Source organism: Podarcis bocagei, assembly GCF_964188305.1.
Source record: "Podarcis bocagei genome assembly, chromosome: 3".
In the NCBI taxonomy this organism is placed as follows: domain Eukaryota; kingdom Metazoa; phylum Chordata; class Lepidosauria; order Squamata; family Lacertidae; genus Podarcis; species Podarcis bocagei.
This window is the reverse complement of record NC_138127.1, coordinates 34,115,218-34,130,205: the sequence shown is the minus strand read 5'-3', so window position 1 is coordinate 34,130,205 and position 14,988 is coordinate 34,115,218. Positions and strand designations below refer to the sequence as shown.

Genomic DNA, 14,988 nt, shown 5'->3' with positions numbered 1-14,988 from the left:
ACCTCACATGCAGTGCACACAGAGAGATTCCCATAGATTCAACAAGAGACCCTTAGCTCACTCTTCTCTCTGATATGCAAACTGCAAAGGCTTTACAGGGAGCTATACACATTATAGAACACTAATAATTTGAATAATGCAGAAAAGGAGGACTAGATTAGGATGAGAGACTTAGTCTGACTCAAATGAAGCAAGTGCTTTCTCAAGAAAAGAAAGAATGGAAAGAAAATGTGCCATGACTATCTACAATTGTCAAAAAGAGCTCTCCTTCCTGTTACCCTCTCTACCTCCAAAACACCCTTTCCTAGTAGCAACAGCCAATGTGAAGATGGGATAAGAACACTCTGCTATCCCTTCCCAAGCTGCCTGTTGACTTGGTACCTGCAGCAGCCGCAGTGGTGTGTGGAGATGTGGGGTGCTCTTTTCCCTCCCTGTTACCTCGAGCAACTGCACACCAGTAGGAAAAGTGTGATAGCCCTTCAGATGTGTATTCTTGTCAATGGTGCACTAAGGCATCAATGAGGAGGCAGGACAGACCCCTTTTGCTATTGCTGAGAGATATAAGGGCAAGGAAAAAGTGTTTGGGAAGGGGAGGGGCTGACAGAAAAGACATTCTGTGTATGGGAAGCACCAGTGGAGAGAGAAGCCAGCAATTTTCCAGCTTAAACAAGAAAGAAATTAAAACTTGTAATGCTCCCCTTTTACAATTCCACAAAGATTTTTGAATCCCAGCTCAGGAGAGCACCTCCAAAATCTTTAGCTATAGGAAGAATGCACTTATATTCCATTCCTGTATTTTGAGCATGAGTGGGGAAGAAGACAGATTTATGGGAATTCACTTGTAGAATTTCAACTACACAAGTTTTCATCTCTAACATGGTGACTGTTATTTATTCTGGAATAGAAGATTATTTTTTTCTTTAAGAATGTCATCTCTCTTTAACTTTCCTGTAAAAAACAACAACCAGGAATATCTCTACCAAATCACAGGCCATCTGTTAAACAGCAATGCATATTTCTGCCATTAAATTGTCTTGTTAATATTTTATCAGCACTGAATAAGCAGGGAAATCCATTCTGAACAGTCTGAGTTAACAAAATATTCATGATAAATAAAAATTTATTGCAATATTCACCTCAAATATTTTACTTACCACTTACTGATCTTCATTAACCTGCACTTTTGTATTAGAAACAAATGTGAGTAGTTTTGGTCTGAATAAATTCAGCATATATACAAGCTAGGGAAACCATGTTATTTATAGTGGAAAACAGAAATGTACAAGATGGTTCTCTGTTCAATGTTCAGCAGATGCAAATTCAGACAAGAATATCAACTACTAGACTATTTTGTTGAATATGTACTTTTAAGCACTACAAAGCTGTTAAGCCAGAATCAGAGCAACACTTGTTTCTCACATCAAAATCTATTATGTGCAGAAAATAGCACATTACTTAGATGTCGGTCAAACAACATACAAACTCTCTGCCCATAAAGGTTAAAAAATAGAGGTATTAACATTCTGCTCTAAATCACAGTGAATAACACAATTTCTCCCAAAAGTAACTTGTCCATGTACTCATCCAATGTGACACCTTTGTGCAATGAGTTTATGAGTTCAAATTTATTTATATTTGGTATCGATAATTTAAAATCCAATTGTCCACATTAAAAGTCCACAATGAAAGCAGAACGCTCCAGAATTTCATGTCTGATTTTTACCTCATAGTACTCCTAAATAGGTACTAGAATTCTAAATCTGGTGATAAACATATCCATGTCAAAGCCAGCTTGCACAATGACCACAATACACATGTCTTGGGAAGGTGAGATAACAGTCTGTGACAAGCATTCTGTTCAAGTCAATGAATAACAGTGGGGAGGAATGTTTTATCTAAGCTATAAAATTCATGGTGGTATTCAGGGCAGTGCTGGCTCTGAAAACATATATAACAACACAAACGTAGTACTAATGCAGTTGGACACCATCCCTCTTACACCATATGTGAACTGACAAGGTAAAAACAGAATTTCTACTAATATAGATGGAAACTCTTCCAACTTCTTTAGCTGGCTAAAGCTTAGACAAAGGCTCTGAATAATGTTCAATTCATCAGATATAAGACAGATTGCTTGAAAATACATTTCATTCAAGGAAATGGCTCATGCTGCATTGGATCATATTTCACAACCATGGTAGTACACATTCATGATTATTTTTCAAACATTACCGTATGTGAAAATTTAGCAAGTTGCAATAATTCTGAGCAAAGTACAAACAGCCACTGTGCACTCTGGCTGCATAAACTGAAAGCATTGCTAAGAATAAAATGTTTCAATAGACCAAAAAAGAGAGAGTATTTTCATCACACATGCACAAACAAAAGATGCTAAATCAGGACCCTAATGTCCCATCATCCAATGATGTATTTAGGCCACTCCAACAACATGAAGGAATTATTATAGCACACAAAACAGGCACACAATACGACCAACTATATCCAATCATACAGCACACGTTCTGATATGCACAATATCCAATTCAAAGCCTCTTAGTATACGGTCAACGGATCTATGTTTGGGTATAATTATATTGCCGTTGCATCCAGCTATTATCACTATGCTAGTTTCTATGCAAAGTACTACAGATTTGAAATTCTGCAAGAGCCAATTTTGAAAACATACACACATTGGGAGAAGTTTGAATTTTCATTGAGAGCATTGTGTGAAGAAAGGTTCAAATAATCCCGATCATGGTCTCCCCTTCCCCAGATGCAATTTGGAATGGGGGCAGGAAACATGAATGGACACAAGGAAATGCCATTCAGGAAGTGGTAGACTTTATTCCCAGTGACAAGCTATAGGTCACGTGCCTAGAGCACAGTCTATTGGCTGAACTGGCTCTACTACAGGTGACAAATAACACTCATTCTGCATTTGTAGTGTGGCAGCACATACACTCTGGAACACCTTTGTTGTTGTTTAGTCATTTAGTCTGACTCTTCGTGACCCCATGGACCAGAGCATGCCAGGCACTCCTGTCTTCCACTGCCTCCCGCAGTGCCTTCCTCCTTGCCTATTGATATTAGGCAGGTGCCTTCACTGAACTCTTTTTGGTGCCTGCTAAAACAAACATTCCTGTTTAGACAAGCCTACTCAGAGGCTTAGAAAGTTGAGGCCATTTTAATCTGTTTTAGTATTTTAACTTGTGTATGTTTTAAAGTTTGGCTATGAGGGTTTTCTTTGTACAATCAAGTACTGCATAAATTTCATGAAATGAATCAGTATATAGGCTATTATAGGGTTGCATAGGCTGGAGTTGTTGTGTGATACATTACCTACACCCGAAGGGATTACAACAGCAGTTCCATTGCATTTTGTTTCTTTTAAGTCATATTTTCTGAGCTCCGGAAGGGGGGAGGACAGCAGGGAACAGGGAAAACATATGAAAAGGACATTTTGATCACTACACCATGTGGAGCCCCATAAAAAGTGAGCGAACAAGCTGTTCCACGGTAAATGCCCAGTATAGAAGCAGCCTAAGGGTAGTTAAAATAGCTATGTGGGGGGGGGGACAATTTAAAACATGAACTCAAACAGTTACTTCTATTGAAAAGACATTACATAAGTGACACAGGAAGCAAGAGAAGCAGTATCATACATACATACTTAGCAGTAGGCAGCATCTGCTACCAGGATGTGACTAATTTAGAATTGTCCCCTACCTGTGAAGATGTTTGGTCTCTTGCCAGCTACAAGGAAAGCAGGGAGGCAAATGATGCTCAGGTATCTCTTTATGTTCTTCCTCATAAGAACTGGCAGCTTCCCATTCAGGCAGCTAACTTGGGAGTAATACTTTTATTTTTTTTCCACACCTTGTTTGTATCCAGTGCTGCCACAGCATGAGCAGAAGAGGCTTCCGATTCTGATACAGGACTTCCACTTCATTCTCACTCACATGCAGCCCCTTGTGAACCCCCAAAATCTTTTTAAGGGGTTGGGGGACCCTCTGGAGCAGAGCTATGAATACAACTCTTTATGTCCAGCCACAGTACTAATGCAAGCAGCCTTGCATGTTACTAGAAGCATGCATCAGTGTGATGTTAAATTAGTGTAAGTGTCCTGGGGCAACCTTGTAAATAGCAGTGAAATGATACAAACTAGAAGACTTACTCAGCAAGTTAAACAGGCAAGGATGTTCTGGTACAGTGGTGCCTCGCAAGACGAAAAGAATTCGTTCCGCGAGTCTTTTCGTCTTGCGATGTTTTTCGTCTTGCGAAGCACGGTCCATTGCAACTGTGCCTCTTCAAGCGGCTTTAAAAAAAAAGCGCAAGACGTTTTTGTCTTGCGAAGCAAGCCCATAGGGAAATTCGTCTAGCGAGTTTTTCGTCTTGTGAGGCATTTGTCTTGCGGGGCACCACTGTACTGTGTTTCTGCTTAGATTCTTTGTCAAAGCCATTCAAGCTTCTGATTGCATTCTGATCAAATAAACTTGCACATTTCCCCCCTTGACTATGATTCAGCTAAATAATTTACACAGCCAAACTCCCTCAATAGTTAATGAGTTTTGATGTCCCTGTGCCAATAAAACTATAAATTAACTATAACAGACGCCTGCAAGGAAAGTACTGCATGGTTATTCCAAACTAATATATAAAATTCAGCACCCTTTTTGTCTTTGTTCTTAGCCCATTCTTGCATGTTTTCAGTTTCTCCTATCTTTTTCCTAAAGCTACCTTTGTCCTTCACATATGCTTCCGTTGAGGTCCTTTCATATTGTCCCTTCCCCCACTTCGGCCACCTTCCTTCTTGGTTCCTTGCCATCTTCCCTACATCTTTCTAACCAGCCTAACCCACAAAGCTACTGATATCCTGAGGGTAGACATATTGACAACTTTTCCTTTCCTCAAAAAAGATGGACTACAAACATTCTGATAGCTTTGTTTCCTGAGCAGTTAGAATTTGCCAGGCCATCATGCCAGCTCAGCCATGCAGTGTCAAAGGGATTACTGCCAGGAGCAGTTTAGATTCTGATCATATTCCCAGCTGTTCTTCGAAATTCTGTAATTAGCAATGAAGGATTGAAAAGCAAAGGCAGGAAGGAACTGAAAAATTTATTTATCAGATTTTTGTGTGGGTTTCGGTGAGGGTTATAACAATTATTTTAAAAAATCACAAAAATATTTAAATGGTTAAAAAGAGTTCCATGTATAAATCAACTAAAACAATTCCAAATATAAAACAGTTAAAAGTGTTCCAATACAGATGCAGGCTGGCATAAAGATCTCCACTTAAAAGGCTTATTGGGAGAGGAAGGTCTTTCACAGGTAACTAAAAGACAACAGAGACAGTGTCTGTCTTTTATGTGATGGGAGGGAAATCCAATGCAGACATTGTAAATACTAATTATGAGAGGTGGAGGATTAAAAAACTGCTTTTTATCTCAATGTTTATGATGTCTTAACAAACCACTTCTTTTATATCTGACTGATTTAGGTAACCCTAACCCTACCACTTGGTTTGAGGTGACTGGAGAGATGAGTCAAAAAGTCTACCCACCACTTTTCCCTACACATAAAACACATTCCCTACACTGATGTATTTTTAATCATCAGAATTTGGGGAAGGTTGGGGGGTGATGAGGATGGGGATGGGGATGGGGATGGGGATGGGGATGGGATAGTTCAGAAAGCAACAAACAGCTCAAGCTCCCAAATAAAATGTGAATAGTAAGTTTTCAATTTCTGATTTAGATGCTTCTTGAACTAATGTTAGCGTTAGCTCTTCCAAAATCTTGGCTATGTTTCAAAGACAACTTTGATAAGCTTTTTACAAAGAAAAACTACTGTGGGAATTACTGTCAATCACAGGGATAGCTATTGTGCCTCACAGTGGTTGGCTCTAATAGCTATTACTGGGATTTCATGTTTTCATTTAACATTAAGAAACCATCTGGTGTCTTTATATTATGTTGCACTATATGCTACTGTTTTGCTCAATTCTGGCAGTTAGTTATTTTATCTTGCTGTAATGAGATATAGACATAAACACAGAAGCAAGATCAAACTCAGCACTGTCATACTTGCACATTGTCAATAAACCTGAACTACCAACACTGTTTCATCTTCATTGCCAAATATACCAAGTGCATTTGTACAATGGTGAAGGAAGGCAGTAAAGCTTTCATAGGAGTTGTGTGTCTACACACTGAGATCTGCAAAACAAAAGCCAAGCTTGAGAAGCGACTGGTTCAAACCTTTGCATATGAAGGCAAAAGATCTGAAGGGGGGAACTTTGCATGTTCAGCTGAAAGTGCTAAGAATCTTCCACAATAACAGGAACCCCAATCATACAAGGTTCTGAATCATATGGTGGAATTGTAAGTATGACCAGCTGAAAGCATGAAAATTCCTCTCTTGTGGGAAGATCCAAGGCTGTCGCCTGTGGGGATGGTAGTGCTAGCATTGGGAGCAAGGCTAGCATAGGCAGCCATGCTCCCCACTCCATGCGTGGAGATGAACATCTAAGCAGAGCTTAATTGTCCAAGATGGAATGCGGAATCATTTTCACAAAACATCACTTTTTAAAAAAATAAATCTCAGGCAGTAAGCTTCATAACCATATTTCATAGCAACATTTTGTACTGAATAGCTCCCTACAACTTTTCACTCAACTATAATCCCTTGCAGATGACCGCAATGCCTGGAGACAGACAGACAGGTCATGCATCCATAGCAGTGACCAGAGAAGGAATGACCACTGGGAGGAGCACAGAGAGAAGAAAAGCCATGGTGCACCTGCTGCAGCACAACTGGGTGTCTCAATCTGCTACAGCTGCAACAAAATTATGTCTCTCCTACATCAGTCTCTACAGCCTCAGCAGGTGCTATAACCTTCCAAGAGTTTGACGTAACCCCCAAAGACACACTCCTCCACTGCAACCCAAGACAGACAGATGCCAACCAATCTTATTATGATAGACACAACTGCTATTTAAACCTAGACTCAATAATTCTATCGGTCATATGGTCACGTTCCCAGGACAGTAGGATTTTCTTTCATCAAAATGTGCACACTCTCCCAATCCTCTTTTAGATATCTCCAGGGGCAAGAGATTTCCTGGCTCTTGATCAATCTCATAAAGCACTAACACATCCAGTTAAAACGGTAATAAAAATGGTAGAAAATAAAATAGAAAAAAAGTAACTACAGAAGACATTACTGAAAGCTCAAAGGTCAATATTTTATGACTGGACATGTTTCTCCAAGTTCGGAAGGCTACACTAGTTCCTTTTGCACTCATCAGGCCTGGTCACTTCAGTGCTGCTAAGGCAGCAAAAACAATGCAGGAGGCGGCAGTTACAAGTTAGCGGCCTCAGCAGCCGCCAGCAGACGCTGTGATTCTCCAGCAATGTGAGGTGCATTCCATTATGTCTCGAGACAGACAGATGACAACAAGGCCTAATCCCTAGAACTGCATATCCAATTGCCAGGTTCCCCCTCCCCCAGTGGCGTAGCGTGGGTTGTCAGCACCCGGGGCAAGGCAAGTAATTTGCGCCCCCTAACCCGTGGAGCCAGGTAGGGGCAGAGAGCTGCAAGTGCGAGCGTGCGCGCCCCCCCCCCCCCGATGTTGCGCCCGGTGCGGCCGGCCCCCCCTGCACCCCCACGCTACGCCACTGCCCTGCCCCATACCCTTTTCATATTACGCAACCAGACAATATGCTAAGAAGGCATTTAATGTACATCTCTTTTTTAAAAAAGCAGTTGGGGGGGTGTTGTAGTGTACAGATAGGGTGAATTAATTCATTACCACTCCATTGTTTGACCAGCAAAAATCTGCTCACCTGCCATTCTGAGTATGCAAAACTGTTAGTGTGTTTCCCTCTGCTGTCGTTTCTTGTACCAGGTTGTGCTAGGTTTAGTAACTACAGCATCTTACTTCAAAGACAAACATATAATAGACTTCCCCAAGCTGGCTGGTATCCTCCAAGTAATTTGGACTGCTGGTATTATCAGCCATGGTGGCTGATGGAAGTTGTATTCCAAAACATCTGAAGGGCACTAGGTTACAGAAGACTAACATATAGTGTAGGTGTAGATGTTACAGTGACAAGACTTCCCTAACTCTTGAGACATGAGGAACTGAGGGCATGCCACACCATAAGATCATAAGAAAAGCCCTGTTGGATTAAGGCCAGCATCTTGTTCTTACAGTGGCCAACCAGATTTCCATCCTGGGAACAGGACCTCAGTGCAACAGCAATGTCCCCACTTGCAGTCCCCAGCAACTGGTGTTCAGAGGAACACAGAAGGTTCCAACAGTGAAGATAGAACAGAGTCATACATGAATAACCGGCCACACTTATTGAAGATGGACGTTTCCCAAGCTAATTGTTTGGGAAAGTTATTCCAATAGTCAGGAATGACTCTCATTCAACACTGTAGTGCTAGAAGGCATAGCATTCCATCCAGGGGTTGCAAAGATACACCCAGAACAAATTAACAAGGAAAATACAAAGAGGTGAAAAGAGAAATAGAAAAAGAAATATGTGCAGAATAAGAAGATATAGTAAAGAAAAAAGCAGCAGCATAACACCATTTGGGCTTGAATATTTTACTCAGAAAAATTGCCCCCACAAAATGCTTTCAAGTTCAGCCTGACAATCAGAAAGAATACAACATCAAAGTCTTCCACTAGTATCAGGCAGACATAAAATAAAATAAAGTCTTGTAGAGTTCTTTGGTAAGACTGAATAAATACTTTGTGTCATAATCTCTTTGTGCCCTGAGACTTTAATCATATTGTTTCATTTTAAAATTAAGAAAACCAGATTCTTTAAACTTTCTCTAAATTTTGTTTTGACAGCTTCAAATATCCCTGCCATTAAGGCAGCTTTGATTGATTAGTTACAGTTAACTCCTACAAACTTATTACCTCTATTTCTCATACAGATTTTTGGAAGAAAAAATTCTATAATACTACCTGCATGGTAGCTTGTTTATGGTACTTTTAGCTACTGAATATTAATAAGTTCCAAATTCCATAGTGCCATCAGAACTATGCTAATGTTTACATAACATCTGGGTCTCCACAAAAATAGGGAAACACAAGTGATTATCCATGACATCTTGGAGAGATATGAAAAAATCTGAATTGCAACTAGTGGCTCACTGAGGAGAATAACCGCTCATCTGGGGCTCCAGATGGATGATGTTTACCACATGGCATGGCTGTGGTAGATCCATGGAGACTGCCATCTATCAGTGAGGCCAGGGAAGAGGACGGTCACCTGGCGACACTCACCTTCGGCCTCTCAGGTATGTGTGGGCAGTGCCTGCAAGGCAAATCAGGGGCAGGGGCTTGGGGGTTGCACCCAGCCCACCCCAGTCTATTTAAGGGGGTGGTCAAGTGCAGGCCATCCTGTTGGATGTTCGCCACTGGATTTCCCACCCACCCAATCTGTTAGGGGCACGCTCAGTGGGTATGGGGCATATGGACCTTGCTATTATTTACTTGGTCGTTGTATTCAGGGCCAGGGAGGAATTTTCTCCTGCAAGCAAACTGGCCAGCTTGCAGGTTTTCACCTGCCTTATAGCAACCGTCACAACTTTGGCAGATAAGGCATTGGACTGGATCCTTAGTCACAGGGAGGGGTCCAGGAGGGGTGACTCTGTCCAGGAGCCAAACAGGGAATGATGGGCCAACATATTTCACACAATGGCAGCCTGTACAGGATCATGGCACACAATCCATGTCAGGGGCAACTTCCCTACACGAGGTCAACCCCACCAGGTTCCTAACAGGTACCAGGAGGGCTGCCTGATGCTGGATACATGCTCAATGCCTTAGCATTTCCTTAATCAATAAAGTTGTGGCCTAATTCAACCCAATACCAATCTCCTGTGTCCATTCTTGTGGGCCTCTCTGCATAACCATAAACAATAAACAAACATTGGAAAGTATACAACCGAATTCCACATAAATCATAAGATACAAAATAAAAATACAAAAAATAGCATCAAAAGCAGCAACAACCTCTCACTCTCCAACAATCCACCCCCCGCATAAAAAAAACCCCAATACCCCAAGTGGCTCTCACAAATTTTAAAATAACATAAACTCATTTGTAGGTCATTTTTCTTCACCCACACCAATGGTATAAGAGACAGAGTAAGGGGCAGTGGCTGGACAGGCAGTGCACTCCCCCACCGTTACGCTGGCAGACTGAAGAAAAGCAGGTACAAAGAGCTACCACCACTATCCGTGCATACCATTAGGACATAAATGAATTGGAAAGAATAACAACTGTTCAGGCCACAAACTGCAGTGGGAGGCAGCGAGGGTACTGCAAACCTGCCCATCATCATCTTGATCAGCAAAAACACACACAAAGGAGTGAGTACCCTCTCATTCAGAGCTACTTCCCATCTTCCACAGAAGTGGTGAATGGGGAAGCAAGAGTGATTTGAGCTTCCAGTCCTAGCCTAGGATTTCTGCAGAGTCGCTCTCTGGAATGGAGAACATGTGTATGAATCTGCAGATGAAGGGCGGTATATACAAATTTATTAATAATAATAATTGAATGGGTTTTTTTGCGGGGGGTGGGGCAACTATGTACTGAATATGGTTCTTAACTCTTGGGTATTTCCCTGTACATTTGTGAATCTAACCTTTAAAGCAACACAAGAAATAATGTGTCTTAACATATTGTTTCATCTCCGACGGGGGGGGGGGGAATGTTAACTAGCTTTTCTCTTCATACTCTTCTGTTCTCAACAGGAGTTAGGTGACTGATGAAGCTAAACCTGTTCTATCAGGAACACCTGACAGGCTCAGCTGCTGTGTTTGCATGTTGACAGCCTTGCTGCCCCTCCTCCTCAACCTCTTGGTAAGCAGCAGTGATGCAACCAACTGAAGGTCAGGTGAGCATCACTTGCCCACTGCACCATTTGCTACTGCTAGTAACGTGGTTGCATTTTGAAACTGTGAGATTGCTATGACAGACCTTAGCACCTGGACTGGTTTGACTTTCATTAGTACACTGCAGCAAACGAGATAGCATGAATACTATTTTAGTGCATTGCAAGCACAAGGAAAGTAACAAGTTCAGCCTTCCAGGGAGAGGCGCCTTAACAGCTTTTAGAACAAGGAATGACGCACCCTCAGTTTCCAAGCAATACAAGAGTACAGGTTCATTCTACTGAAATATAAATTGTTTTTTTAATACTGCATTGCCATTAGGAATTAAAGAAAGAATTAAAGTCAGGCAAGGAAGAGTGACAATGGGCATCTTCTGTTCTCCTTAACAAAGGAAAACAAAGATGTGCAGCTTGACCCTATGGCTATACTCAAAGGTAAATGAGACTTAATCCCAGTTAAGTGGGTATAAATTTGTTTATGCAGAGAAACAAGCTTACTCTGAATTAAGGTCAGAAGCCGGAACTTGTTAGTGTTTATCATTGTCATACAGTATACTGCATGAATAGGACATCATACTTTTCTAAACCTACCAAAATGTGATAATCTGAATGACAAAAGTAATTTCTCCACCTGCTAACACCTGCTAACACAGTAAGTAATATCCCCCTCCAATTAAATGGCAAAGGGCCTACCTTGAAAAAGGTCATTGTTGCTCCATCTTCAACTGCTCCATATTCTATCTTTGTTTGTTTCGCTAAATCATCTGCTGAATCGATGGGGGACTCCATGCGCTCCACTGTCAGAAAGGCGGCTAGATTAGCGGTATACGAGGAAATGATGATAAGTGTGAAAAACCACCAAATGCCTCCCACTATCCTGGTGGAGAGGGCTTTGGGCATGAGCTCGGAACCTAACGAAAATCAGGGGGGGAAAGATGAATCCAGTGCATAAACATTGTGTTTCTCATTGTTAGAATTCAGTTCTTTTGAGTTTGTTTGCTTTCGTCACAGGGGTGAGAATGGAATCACTGAGCAAAAATAAAGTGACAGGCATACATTTTGCTTATACAGACGCAGAACTGAAACTGAAAATAAAACCAAATTCCACTCAAAAAGGAAGGGTAAAAAAGCTTTTGGCAAATCAAGCATTTATGGGACCCAAAAATATAGCAATGGGAGGTCCAAATCAATATTTGGCCGTGATCTAGTGCACAACCAGATTATTATTTTTAATGAGCTTTAAATCAAGTGACAATGAAAAAATAAAATGAGAAAGAGAAGACACTTAAGCTGTTAAAAGAGAACTAAAAACAAACAGCAGTCCTGAGCCTCCCAGTAAAGTCTTGCAGCAGCTCTTCAAAGCATTTATGAACCACTAATCTGGCAGCTCATAAAATGTTTTGACTTCTGTAACAAATAAGCTGTTGCCCCAAGGAATCAGGAAAAATGTATCAGAGAAACTCTGATACAAAGAGGATGCTACAAACCTGAAAATGTTGCCGCCTTAAAAAAGAAAAGTCACCATAATGAATCTATATGTAGCAAGCCAATGGTAAAATGAAACATCTCCCATCTCTATAGTTAGCCCCACAGCTTAAGATAAATGGGATGGTCAAGCTACACATTTCACTTACTAGAGAGCAGTAGAACTATTACTCTTACACCTATATTATATGAAGACAGACTATAAGTGCATTGCTGGAGTTGCCTGATCATGGCACTAAAACAGAAGGTGGCTTTAGTCATTAATTTGTAATGTACATAATGATTAGTGCTAATTTAGAGCCTAATAGTAGTATAGGAGGCACATAGCCTCCTTTTGTGCTTCATCATTAAAAGCCGTAATATTTTTTTTCTTAATTTGCAAAAATATAAAATTGTAAGTTGGCATGCATGAAATTCTTAAAAATGGAAAACGGAATATTTTAATTAACTAGTATTGGCAAGGCAAATATATATATATACACACACACACACACACACACACACACACACACACACACACACACTTGTTCCACAATATGGAAAAGAATGTTGCAAGGCATATATGCAACAAGGTGCTTCAAAAGAAATATATCCATAGTGTCATTATGATAAAGGATTAGAAATTTTAAAAAGTTGGCAAGGATTTTTTTTTTTCATTTTTGTTTTACTTGGGTAAAATGGAATGAAGGCAAGATGGACTATTTTATTCCCGATTAATTATACTGTTTATTTTGCATCAGTTAAGGAACTGGTCCAGCAAGGTAACACATCTTCTGATGAATGGAGCTTATGCCAAACTCAACATCAATTACAGAACAGAAAAAGAAAGGAAAAGAAAGTGGGGAAAGAAAAAGAAAAAAGAAGTGGTATCATAACTGGACTATTCGATCCAAAACAGCCCATCTTACCCTGCAGTTCATCTTACCCTTGCTGTTTCAAACAAAAAAAGCTCTGACAGACTTGGACATGACAGCCAACTCCAGCGCCAGACTTTGCCTAGAATTCTGCAAGGGAAAAAGTAGAAAAGTACCTTTCTGATGTAGTCGCTCCTAGGCCCTGTCAGTCAGACACTTAAAAGACACTAAAATGCTAATACTGCCAAACAGCTTTTACTGCTTTCTCAAAAAAATCGACACTTAGGAAAGTCAAACAAGACTTGAGAGAAAAGAACAGTAGAAATGTTTGCCATAGTTGCCCCAATTACCACAAGTTCATATCTTACCCAAGGATTAAGAGAGAGTGCCACCAAAGCCTGTGAAACAGAGCCTGGTTAGGGGCTGACTGTCATGTACCCAAGGTAACGTCATGTCCAGCACTATATCCCACAATTTCCTGGGAGCAGAGAGGTGTGGGCAAGGAATGAATGAGATTCCTCTATCATGTAGCCTCCAGCATTCATGGAAATGTGTTTGGGGAGGGGGGTGTCAATGATGCAGATATTAGTGTGTTTCAAAAATTATTACACTTTGTCGGGGAACTTTTCATTTGAGGTTATTACCTGAACTATCCCATTGGCTTAGACCAGGTAAAGAGTAAAGGGGACCCCTGACCTTTAGACCAGGTAGGTAGGATAACTTATATGCCTCTCCCATACGAAACCCAATACAATGCAAGACTATGTCTTAAGGAGACTTCCTGTTTCCTGCCAAGGGAAATGTCTGAGTCCCATGAGATTGGACCCCCAGTAGTGTCAGAAATTCACTAGCCTATAAAAATGGGGCTGTAAAGCATGAAATGTCTTGCTCGTGTGTGTTTTCTCTCCCTGGTTCAATTCAAATGTAACTAAATGCTAATTTGCCACTAAATGGAAAGTGAGTAATGAAATCAGAGACTGTGAGGGAAGAAGGCAAGGAGAAATAAGTGAATGAGCACAAGATAGTTTACCTTGCACCAAGCTATGGTTTGACATTATGTCTGAAACAAACAAATGAAGGTTCTTTGCACTAATCTTTTTCAGAGGCAAGAAAATAATTATAGGAGGAGGAAGACTATGTTCTAATGGACCTTTGGGACCCATGAACATTTCTTATGAATGCCCCATTGTTCATGGTTTGTTTGCTCCTTCACTGTATGTTTGCCTTTTCTTGCAGATTACAAACCTATATGTCTTGCTACCTCCACAGCAAAAAATGCGATCAGTTCTCTTTAGATGAAACCAACTGCATTCCAGGAATGAAATATAGTGGATATTGGGCATGTGCAGGACTCCTTTCCACTCAACCTAGTCTTCTCCTTGTGGTATGGTTTGTAGATAGTCCTATGTTTCATAAAATATATTAATTTTATTTCTACTTAATTTACAGGAGTATGGCATGAGATTTACCACTATGCAATATATTTGGCTTATCTATTTGTCAAGTGTTTTTCTAAATCATGATCTGATTGTCGTTTCTGTCTTTTAAAATGCTGATACATTTTGTATTACTCATACGAAAGGATGTTTAAGAATAAAATGTTCAGACTGCAAAGAACACACTGGACATGTCAGATCCAGCCAGAGTTAAACATTTTTAATTTGAATGAAAGAGTGTATTTAACTCTTTTCTGTTGAAATAAATGGAAATTACAATTGCGTCTCTCTG

At 40.5% G+C, this 14,988-nt stretch overlaps 1 protein-coding gene across 3 annotated transcripts in view; it reads right to left on the bottom strand.

The window, feature by feature from the left end:
- Positions 1 to 14,988, bottom strand: part of GRIK2 (glutamate ionotropic receptor kainate type subunit 2) — a 440,535-nt gene that overhangs the window by 91,730 nt on the left and 333,817 nt on the right. For all 3 annotated transcript variants that reach the window (XM_081186549.1, XM_081186551.1, XM_081186550.1), the window contains exon 14: positions 11,615 to 11,832. In XM_081186549.1, the coding sequence (XP_081042675.1) occupies positions 11,615 to 11,832 (218 nt within the window). The remainder of the gene's footprint in view (positions 1 to 11,614; positions 11,833 to 14,988) is intronic.